The sequence below is a fragment of the Tupaia chinensis genome, unplaced genomic scaffold (genome assembly GCF_000334495.1).
Source record: "Tupaia chinensis unplaced genomic scaffold, TupChi_1.0 Scaffold000045_1, whole genome shotgun sequence".
NCBI classification, from domain to species: domain Eukaryota; kingdom Metazoa; phylum Chordata; class Mammalia; order Scandentia; family Tupaiidae; genus Tupaia; species Tupaia belangeri.
In genome coordinates this window covers 3,354,201-3,365,820 of record NW_006159501.1, presented here as the reverse complement: position 1 = coordinate 3,365,820, position 11,620 = coordinate 3,354,201, and the positions used below count along the sequence as shown (strand labels likewise).

The 11,620-nt window shown below is 44.2% G+C and overlaps 1 protein-coding gene and 1 non-coding gene across 4 annotated transcripts in view; both read right to left on the bottom strand.

Moving 5' to 3' along the window:
- NBAS (NBAS subunit of NRZ tethering complex) overlaps positions 1-11,620 on the bottom strand; it is a 423,746-nt gene that overhangs the window by 398,838 nt on the left and 13,288 nt on the right. The window contains exon 1 of one of the 3 annotated variants that reach the window (XM_006140811.3): positions 825-1,040. The exons of the other annotated variants lie outside the window; for them this stretch is intronic. Coding sequence (XP_006140873.1) covers positions 825-941 — 117 coding nt within the window. The 5' untranslated portion in view covers positions 942-1,040. Of the gene's footprint in view, positions 1-824; positions 1,041-11,620 lie in introns of those variants that run through there. 3 annotated transcript variants of the gene reach the window in all.
- Positions 7,208-7,363, bottom strand: LOC114008655 (U1 spliceosomal RNA). The gene has a single exon (XR_003550172.1). It is a non-coding gene; the product is annotated as a U1 spliceosomal RNA (small nuclear RNA).

Genomic DNA, 11,620 nt, shown 5'->3' with positions numbered 1-11,620 from the left:
TAAATGTAAAAAGTGAGGTACAGATGCTAAGCACAAAAAAAAAAAAAAAAAAGGATCGATTTCATAAACGTGGATCCTCAGTTCCTACTCTTCACCTTGGGCCTGGAAGGCCCTCCCTCTAAAATACATGAAAACTTCAAGGTCCAGCTCATCAATTGCCAACCTCTGTAACAACCTCCCCTGGCAGAGATCCCAACTCCGCTGAAAGGAACGCCTTCCTCATCTCTCTCAAGGCATTTTCGCTCGCACTGCCTCTATAGCGCATATTATGCTAGTCATGAAACTGGATGGTCTCTCCTCTAGCTTATCCCCAGCACCTAGCACCATGTGCGGGAAACAGGGACACCGGCACACACAGGCGCAGGACTTGGAGTGATTCAGCCCAAGTAAGAGTGAAGGGTCAGAGTCCGCGGCCGCAAGATGTGGAGAAGACTATGGTCCTGGAAAATTCTCCCACCGCGGAGGAGGGTGGATCCAGACCAGCCCTCCCTGGCGCCAGCTGGGACCCTCGAGTCCAGGGGCTGTGCCCCCCGCTCCAAGAACCAAATGGAAACTGACAACTGGAGTAGGACGGTACTCAGCCCAGAGCACGAGGTCCCGCCCCCGACCCCGACAACCAACTGAGCCCAGGGGAGACCACTGGGACCCCTCGCCTTGGGGCGTCAGGACCCCGCAGCCCCGAGTGCCGTTGCCAGGGCGACTGCCCGGGCCTCAGAGCCCTCTCCCCCGCCCACCCGGCTCGCTCCGCTACGTGGCTGCTCTACGTGGCCCGGCCCGCGAATGGCCGCGCCGAGCTGGCCGCAGCCGCACAGGGCCGGGCTCACCTGGACTTCTGTCTCTGGTGGCCACTCGGTGTTGACCAACAAGTCATAGAGGATCGTCTCCTCCTCGCCGTCCGCGGCGCCTGCACTCACAGCCGACCCAGACTCGGGGGCCGCCATGTTCGGCGGGGACGGAGCAGCTGGAGGAGTGCCGCTACGGCGTCCCTCAATGGACAAGCTTCCCTGGCCGCGGCCGCTTTGGATTCGCCGGGACGGGAATGAATGGACAGCGGGGAGGAGGTACTAGGTTAACCCTTTAATGTGTAGGAAGGACAAGGACTATGGCTTGCCTACGGTACGATTTGGATCCCGGTCCCAGTGCACTCCTTGTTAATTAATCCGCGTGAAATGGGCCAAGTCTTTGAACTCTTAGTTTCTGTAAAACGGAAATGGTAAAACAGCCTCCCAGAGGTGCTGGTGTTCATTTAGGTGTTCACTGCCTAACACACGGAGAGAGTTCAAATAACTGATTTTAAATAAGTAGGGAAAAGTTATCCAACAACAATGGCAAGCCAATGACAGGTGCCCGAGGACGGATGACACTGAAGCTCAGTAAAGGTCAGGAAGGCCAGAAGACTTGCAAGGGCTTCCTGGAGGAGAGGGCTCTTCCCGGATCTTTAACAATAGACTTGGGCAGAGTATTTCAAGCTGGGGATCAGGGACAGGGCAGAGGATGGGCTGAGCAAAGCCTGTAACAAAAATACACAGTTGAGAGACGAGACAAATTGAAACCCAAGTTGAGAAAGTGTGTAGAAAGCAGAGCAATGAAATCAAAATGGCAGAAGGGGGTAGGAATGGCTCATCGTCTGCCTGCTCCCCTGTTTCGCCGCCTCACTTCTAACCACAACACCTTAGCCACACTGGCCATGCTGTTCTGCCCACGCCACACGCATGTCCACTTCCGACACTCCAGGACTGATACCTCTGCTTGGAAGGCTTTCTACCTGGTGTTGCCTGGCTCTCCAGTTTTTGTTCAGACATGGCTTTTCCCTAAAGTCCACCTTGACTGGTTATTTTTATAACATATTTGCAACCTCCTTTCCCCAACTCCAGCTTCCCACAGCTGCTCCCTATTTTTTTCCATGTTACTGTTCAAACATAGTAATTAGAGGGAACCAGCAGTTAGTGTAATGGCTATGTCGCTGGACTCCCACGTAGTCAACTGCGGTTCACGTCCTGGACCCGGTGGCTTAGAACTCACGCCGGGCACATGTGCATGCATGTCCAAGATCCTGAGGAGAATGGAGGAGAAGGGATTGCGGCGTGACCATCCCCCCTGGGAGGTGATTTCTCACTTTCTGTCTCTATGTCTCTCTCTGTCTGGCGAGCACACACTCCCTATAGCAAAAAAGAAAAAAAAAGAAAAACACGCTCAAAAAAAAAAAAAAACAGTAATTAGAAAATTGAGGCTCTTAATCATGGTGATCAAACCAAGGTCACATGCTGGTCATTGAAACCATGTTTTGTTTAATGCTCACAATATTAATAGAGAAGATCCTAGAATATACCCATTTTAAGGAGTAGTAACCTGGGGCCAACAGTTGGGTGGAGGTTAAGGTGCTGGATCTCACCTGATAGACTGCATTGTTCAAGTCCTGGATCTGGCACCTTGAGAATCATGGCAGGGTAGGGACCAGCAGATAGCGTACCAGTTACATCACTGGACTCCCACATGGTCTACTGTAGTTCGAGTCCTGGACCCGGTGGCTTGAAAATCACACTGGGCTTATGCGCATATATGCTCAAGATCCTGAGAGAAGGGATTGCAGTGTGGCCATTCCCCCTGGAGGGGTTACTTCTCACTTTCTCCCTCTCCCTCTCTCTTTCTCTGTCTCTCTATCTCTGAGAGCATACATGCCCTCAGGCCAAAATCTCTAAAAAAGAGAGAATCATGCCAGACTCATGTGGGAGGGGAATGGAGAAGGAGTTGTGGCATGGCCATCTCTCCTGGGGGGTGATTTCTCACCTTCCCCCTCTCTCTGTCCCTCTCTGGATTCAGGAAGTACACTCACCTTATAACAAAACAGAAGACAAGAGAAGAAGAGAAGAGAAGAGAAGAGAAGAGAAGAGAAGAGAAGAGAAGAGAAGAGAAGAGAAGAGAAGAGGAGTAACAACCTAATGTTCTTACAAGCCTTTGATGAGAAGGAAAAAATGGTTAGATAATTGCTCCCTTTTCTCCCTTTTCTCCCTTTCCTCACCGTATATCAAGTACACCTCAACTAAAATAAGATGTAATTCTCATTCTCTGCGCTGTGGTGGCCATAAACATTTCTGCCATGGAATCAGACAAAAATTACTTCACAATATCTCACATAAAGGAATCATTTTTCTCAAGTTAATTCTTCCATGTAGAGCTATTGTTAATGGGAGATTCATTTTGAAGCAGCTCAGCTTTTTAGCTCCTATCAGCTAAAAACCCATTAAGCTAAAAGTCTTTAATGATTCAGCACTTAACCCTTTTGTTTATGCACATTAGAGACCAAAGAGACAGTTTATCACACAAAGTTGCTCCTATTTTACATCTGAAATTGCATAATAAAATTGAATTAGGACGTTTAAATGCTACTTGTTACAGGTGTCATACTTTTGTATTTGATTGGATGTTACAGTAGCTCTTTATAAAGAGCATAGTTTGGGCTTTATTTTAGAGAAATTTTTGCTATAGGGCACATACGCTCCCGGGAGAGAGAGATAGAAAGCTAGAAATCAACCCCCAGGGAGGATGGCCACACTACAGTCCCTTCTCCTCCATTCTCTTCTCGGGATCTTGAGCACGCACGCACACGTGCCCGGTGTGAGTTTTAAGCCACCCGGTCTGGGACGCGAACTGCAGTCGACTATGTGGGAGTCCAGCGACATAGCCATTATGCTAACTGCTGGTCCCTAAAGAATATAAATTTTAATCATCATAATAAAATAATATCGAAAGCGCTTTGTGAAATTCTGTTTTCTCCAGAAAGCCTAGAATATCCAGTCAGTCATTTCAGAAATAGTCTAGCAGGGGAACCAGCAGTTAGCGTAATGGCTATGTCGCTGGACTCCCACGTAGTCAACCGCGGATCGTGTCCTGGACCCGGTGGCTTAAAACTCACACCGGGCACGTGTGCGTGCGTGCTCAAGATCCCGAGAAGAGAATGGAGGAGAAGGGATTGCAGCGTGACCATCCCCCCTGGGGGGTGATTTCTCGCTTTCTGTCTCTATATCTCTCTCTGTCTGTCTGGTGAGCGCACGCGCCCTATAAGCGAAAACCTCTCGGGAAAAAAAAAAAAAAGAAAAGAAATAGTCTAGCGGGTTATTTCTCACTTTCCCTATCACTGTCTCTGTCTCTATCTGTCTCTATCTCTCTCGTTGTGAGAACATGTGCCCTAAGGCAAAAAATTCTTAAAAAAATTCTAAGATTCCCTTATCTCTTTTTCTAAAAAATAATTATTTAATTTTATTATTATTTAATTTGCTATAGAGCATGCATGCTCACCAGAGATATGCACATACAGATAAAGAAGAGAGAGAGAAAGCAAGCCACCAGGTCCAGGACTCAAACTATAGTAGGCCATGTGGGATTCCAGCACCTTAACCACCACACGGCCAGCTGTCCCAGATTCCCATAATATCTCTTAGCAGCTGAGATGGATATAAATTTCATAAATAGTTTTAATTAGGAAGAAATCCCCAGTCTTTTACTTGAAGATTATTTATTCTAATTTGCTATAAATTCAAGCAGGTCATTCCCAATCCCCCAACCCCTCCATATCCCTCACTCACAAATTACATGGAACTACAAACTGAGAATAGCCCTGACCAGAGACTCATACAAATGCAAAACTCAGCAACTTCATGAGCCAGCAAATAAACTGGTAAAACACATTGGCGAATTGGGACCGGCAGATGGTGGAATGGTTAGTTCACTGGACTCCCACATGGGCGACTGCAGTTCAAGTTGCAGACCCAGCAGTTTGAAACTCACGCTGAATGCGTGTGTGCGTGCCAGAAATCCTGGGAGAAGTGATTGTAGCGTGGCCATCCCTCCTGGGAGTGATTTCTTGCCTTCTATCTCTGTCTCTCTGGCAAGCACACACATCCTATAGCAAAAATCTCTAAAAATAAAGGCAAATTATATAGTGATTGACATAAATGAGAATAGCTTTTTTTGTTTTTGTTATTCAAAAGCGAAGTTCTGTAATATATAAAGATCTGTAATACACTTTTTTTTAAAGTGCCACAGCAAATAAAATGGATTAGTGGGTAGGCATAAGTAAAAAGAAAGACATATGATAAACATTAACGATAGAATCGCAGTGATAAATCCATGAGTATTCATGGCAAAATTCTTTCATGTTTGATACATGGGGAAATTTTCCTAGTATTAATAAAATATTGAGAAAAAGGCAAATTACAATTTTAACAGCACAAACAAGGGGTATGGAAGGGGGACGTCCAGTCAATAATGGGATAAAGTCCTTTTTCGATGGGGAGGAGACTAAGATACTAAATAACTGCATATTTTGTTAGAAAAATATTCTGCTAATTATACTTTTCTTAAAAAAATAAATACAATGTGTATCTTCAGAAATAGAATGGAATAAGGGAATAAAGAAAGCTCAATGTGAAGGCAGGGAAGGACAGAAAAAATAAGCAAATATAAACCAGGATAAAGAGAAAATTGTTCTGTTGGAGTAAGATGTACAATAAACATTAAACTAACATAACACTCATATATGAATGTATATAAACCCTCCCTCCCAACACTTCTTTCTTTCTTTCTTTCTTTCTTTCTTTCTTTCTTTTTTTTCTTTTTTTTTTTTTTTGAGAGGTTTTTGCTATGGGGTGCGTGTGCTTGCCAGACAGACAGAGACAGAGAGACAGAAAGCAAGAAATCACCCACCAGGGGGTATGGCCACGCTGCAATCCCTTCTCCTCCATCCTCCTCTCGGGATCTTGGGCACGCACGCACATGCGCCTGGCATGAGTTTTAAGCCACCGGGTCTGGAACACGAACTGCGGTCGACTACGTGGGAGTCCAGCGACATAGCCATTACGCTAACTGCTGGTTCCCCAACACTTCTTTCTTTATAAGGCAACTTGGTCTTACCTTCTAGAGACTATTTTCAAAAGTTGAGCATAAAAGTTTTCCCTTCTACCTTCGTGTGTTTTAATCACAGAAAATTGTCATTTTATCTTTAGTTTCTGCCTGGAAATCACTCTTTCTAAATGTATAATCAGCTTTTGTCTCCTGTATATATTACAGTCTCTCACATTTTACATCTCCTTGTCTTTGTGCTCATCGTAATTTTAGATGTCTTCCAGCTCACTAATTTCCTTTTCAGCATTGTCTATGTTTAATCTGTCCATCAAAGTTTTTGTAAGTTTATTTTTTTGCATAACAGATAGTGACAGAAACAAAGAATGATAAAAAGACAGGCACTCCCAAAAGGGTATTCATTCCCTTGTCCACCCCTACCCACGGCCAGCTGGGATCATAGGTATATGCACACACATGTACCTAGCATGGGCAGGGGAAGCCTCAGGACGTGAATGTAAAACCTTTCCATGTGTTGGGGCTGGCAGGTGGGATGGTGGTTAAGGGTTCTGGATTCCCACATGGCCGACAGCAGTTGGAGTCCCGGACCTGGAGGCTTACTTTGTTGCTTTCCCTTTCTCTCTTTCTCTGCCTGGTCAAATTTATTTAAATAATAATAATAACAAGTGGAATGAAATAAATAATTCTTTTAAAAAAATAAAGCAAAAAACCTTTCCATGTGGTTTAGTATCCCAGATTATGGCATTTCTGCTGCACCCTCAACCAATCCTCCATCAAGTTTGTTTGTTTGTTTGTTTTTGTTTTTGTTTTTTTTTAGAGGTTTTTGCTATAGGGCGCATGCACTCGCCAGAAAGACAGAGAGAGACAGAGAGACAGAAAACAAGAAATCACTCCCGGGGGGGATGGCCACACTGCAATCCCTTCTCCTCCATTCTCCTCTTGGGATTTTGGTCACGCATGCACACGCACCCGGCGTGAGTTTAAGCCATCGGGTCTGGGACTCAAACCTCGGTCAGCTACATGGGAGTCCAGCAACATAGCCATTACGCCAACTGCTGGTCCCCTCCATCAAGTTTTTAATATCAGTTATTTTTATCTATGTATGAGTATATATGTGTGTTTGTTTGTTTTTATTTTTTTAAGAATTATTTTATTTAACTGTATTTATTTATTTCAATTTGAGCAGAGAGAGACAGAGCAAGAGGGAGAGAAGAGAGAGAGAGAAAGCAAGCCACCAGGTCTGGGACTTGAATTGTAGTTGGCCATGTGGGAGTCCAGTGCCCTTTACCACCATGCCACCTGCCAGTCCCTTGGTTTTTTTCTACAAGTTCTCTCTTCCCCCTTCCCCAGGGGGAAAGCGCAAATGCAGTCCCTCACTACCACAAATTATGCAGTCAGGTTTCCCCAGGAAATCACAGGGGTCAGTATATCTGGTGCAATGAATAAACCTCGCCCTGGGAAAACCACCTTTGTGATCACGGTATCTCCCCTGCCAGGTAAGTATAGAAGGACTAGCATGTTGGTCATCTTGCTACTTTCTTAAGTCGTTTTTTTTTTTTTAATATTTTTTATTCAGTTTTATTTATTCATTCATTTATTTTAATTTGACCAGATACACACATATACATACACACAGAGAGAGAAAGAGAGAGAGAGAAAGCAAGCCACCAGGTCTGGGACTTGAACTATGGTTGGCCATGTGGGAGTGTCCAGCACCTTAACCACCACACCACCTGCCAGTCTCCACTTTCTTAAGTTTTACTTAAGTTTCTATACCTATTTTTAGAAGCATATGAAACATAATTTATATTCTCTACCTGATATTTCTAATATCTGAAGTCTTTGAAGATCTATTTTTTTGCCAAAGGACCTGTGTGCTTGTCAAAGAAAGACAGATTGGAGTCTCTGGTGGAGTGTGGTCATGCCACAATCCCTTCTCCTCCATTTCTCCATCCTTTTGGGATTTGGAGCACACACACACACACACACACACACACACACGTTTTTTCAGCTTTGGAGGCAGGATTCAAACAGTGATCACCATGTGGCATCTGGCTCCCTTTACACTAGGCTGAGGGGCCAGCCTAGATTCAGTTTTTAGTGTGTGTGCGTGTGTGTGTGTGCGTGTGTGCTTGTGTGTATGTGTGTGCATGTGTGTGCGTGTGTGTGTGTTACCATTCACTCATATGCTGTGGAACCTGATCTACGAGGACCCTTTGAGGCCTGGGTTTAAGTGCACCTTTCACCTTGGAAGATTTGCCTTCACTTCCACAAGGTATCTGAGAGACTGGTCAACTTTAAGATCGTAGGTTCTGTCAGATGATAAAAGTAGTGTAAATTTGGGCCCTGAAATTCCAAGAGGGGTGGCCGCGGATTCTCAATGGACGCTCCCATAGCCACTCAGATTGCAGCTGAACGGTCAAGGTGTTTGTTGTCCTCTTTTTTAACAGGATTTTTTGGGTAATTCTTCATGAGTCCTAACTTTGTAGGGTGTTCAGAGATCCACTCCCCATCTCTTCACAGCAGCCTTTGTCACCATCACCACTGCACCCCACCACCACACCCCACCTCTGTTTTCAGCTCTGAAATCAAAAACTCTGGCGATCTGGTTCCTAGGGGGTCTCTGAAGCTGATGACAGCTCTTGCTTCTTCCCTGGATTTACTAGCCTGTTGCCAGGACTCGGGATTTCTTTTACTTTCTTATCAACTCATCCCCTCATTTTAAAAGTTGTGCTTTTGTTTTTGTATTTTAGCATTCCTGGTATTTGTGAGAATCTTCTAGAATGTCTTTTCTGACAAACTGCCTGGAACAAAACACTCTGAACCTAGCAGAGAATAAAGAAAAGAAAGAAGGCATCCTCCCTAGCTTTGCAAGTAATAGCCACGCAGCCCCCAGATAGCGTAGGCCACAGACAGATCCATATGGCAACGTAAAGGGGAGGTTGGCAGAGGCCAGAGAAATAGACTTGTTCGCCAACATGTCTTCAACACCTCCAGGGCTCCCTAGAAATATTGGTGGGGACTGTACAAATGACAGAGGGTCTCGTGTCACCAGCTGGGAGCAAACCCAGTGAAATTACAGTGTTTCATATTGCAATGACTACCATTCCTGTCCATGGGCTGGGGATGCCTAGGGAGTCTCAAATAACACCAATAATTCAAAAATTCAAAAGGCAGCTACAAAAGCAAAATGTTGTAATTCTTTGTGGACAAGGACAATGGCTTTTTAATCTCTATAAACCCAGCTTGAAGGTAGGCCCTGAATAAATTTTTACTGACTGCATGAATTATTCATGGACATGTTGATGCTATAACTGATTAACCCTTTTGGTTTAAAAGAGAGATTGCAACTGTTAAAAATCACTTATTTTCTCCAGCAGAAGAATATAGGCTCAAGGAAAATTTATCTCAATAAACAGAACCTTCGTGAGTTAAGATTTCTTTTTCTATTATAGCAAAACTATGGTCAAGTCCTTCAGTTTATCCTTGAGTTGCCTCTAATAAAAAGCTACAATGGAAATATTAACCCAAAGAGCAAGGATTCGGAGACACTGATGAGTAATTAATAATGTGTTTCAGTAGGGCAAAGTACTAACTGAAAATGTAGAAGCTATTAAACATCAGGATAAGACACCCTCTGCTATGGGGAAAAACTAAATTAAACACCAAGGATTAAAAAAACCATTAGAGGAGGAATTATTAAATGTCTTTCAATGTTAATGGTTTTAGCTCTTCAATGAAATGCCATGCAAACTTCCTACTGAAGTTTTTACCATTTTAGGTTTTTATTTAGATAAAACTGTATACCTAAAGTTAAACTTCTAACGTTTTAAAGACTAAATTGTTATATTCTTTTTTTTTTTTTTTTTTGGAGAGGTTTTCACTATAGGGCACATGCGCTCGCCAGACAGACAGAGAGAGACATAGAGACAGAAAGTGAGAAATCACCCCCCAGGGGGGATGGCCACGCTGCAATCCCTTCTCCTCCATTCTCCTCTTGGGATCTTGGGCACACACACACACGCGCCCGGTGTGAGTTTTAAGCCACCGGGTCCAGGACGCGAACCGCGGTCGACTACATGGGAGTCCAGCGACACAGCCATTACGCTAACTGCTGGTTCCCTAAATTGTTATATTCTGATACAGACTCAAGAAAAAAAAATTTTAAGTTTTTGTCATAGGCCATGTGCACGTACTACAGAGAGGCAGTGAGAGGGAAAGCAAGAAATCACCTCCCCCAGAGAGGATGGCCATGCTGCAATCCATTCTCCTCCATTCTCCTCCTGGGATCTTGGGGATGCACATATTTGTGCCCCATGTGATTTTCAAGCCACCAGGTCCAAGATTTAAACCGCAGTCGACCATGTGGAGGTCCAGTGATGTAGCCACTATGCCATTTGCTGGCCCCAATTCAAGTCCTTTAAATAAACCTCTTTCTAGAGGAATACATAGCCTATTGGTTCTGTTTCTGTAGAGAACTCTAATAACTGATCACATCAACTTATATATTTTTTTTCAGTGATTTTTGCTATAGGGCACGTGTGCTCACCAGAGAGACAGAGAGACAGACAGAAAGCGAGAAATCACCCCCTAGAAAGGATGATCATGGGATTTTGAGCACGTGTGCACACGCACCCAACATGAATTTTAAGTCACCAGATCTGGAACTCAAACTGCAGCCAACTACATGGGAGTCCAGCAACGTAACCATTACTCTGTCTGCTGGTCCCCCAACTTATATCTTGTCCCGTGTGTTTTTCTTACAATGTAATGTTGACATTCCTCTTTCAAGTAGTGGGATCTATAATCCTTCCCCTTGAATCTGGGAAAACCTTTGTCATGATCTTAATTAATAGAATGAAGAGGAAATGACCTTGCTTTATTTCTGAATGTTGGTTATTCAAGGCCACACGGCCATTGGGATGCTCACCTTTGGGATAAAACCACGATGTTCTGAGAAAGGCCAAGCCACATGCGATGCCACAGCTGATCAAGAACCCTGGTTACCATATCACCAAGCTGGACATCAAACCCTCTTGTTAATAATTGGGCCAAATGATTCCAGTCCTTAGCCTTTGCGCCTTTCGAGTGGAGGTGTTGTGTATTGTGGAATTGAAATATGCCTTCCCTGCTGTGCCCTGCCCAGGCTCCTTGCCCACAGAATCTATGAATAAAATAAATGGATGTTTTAAGCCATAACATTTTATGAAAATCTGTTATGCAGTCACTATAACTAGAATATCACCTTTCAGAGCTGGAGCTGAAGTAGACTTGATCAAGTCTCACTTTTATAACTGCCACATCATAGAAGCCAGGTGGTATACATTTCTGTACTCAGAATCATTTCTCCAGCCATTCTGAAGAATTCTTCCCCCTCCATTTTTTGCCTACCTTCCTTTTTAGTGCATCTAATTGTCTTGGCTGGTGATAGTGGTCCAGCGGTAAGGCAATGCTCTGTGACACTGGACCCACAGTGAAGGTGGTGGTCTCACATCCTGAGGTTTCCCTGCAGGCACTGGGTTCACACATGCGCCTCTGGGCTGGCTGAGGCTGGAAATGGATCACAGCATGAGGCTTCCACTGGAGGGTGCTCTCTTTCTCACTCTGCATCTCTCATGGAAGAAATCAAATGATACAGACTTTGAAAAATGTATGTCATGATGCCTTGTCAGCCTGCTCAAAAAAAAAAAAAAAAAAAAAAATTAAAAGACAAAAAAATAAAAAACACTGCCTGAGCCAAGAGCCTTGGGAAGTCTACCTG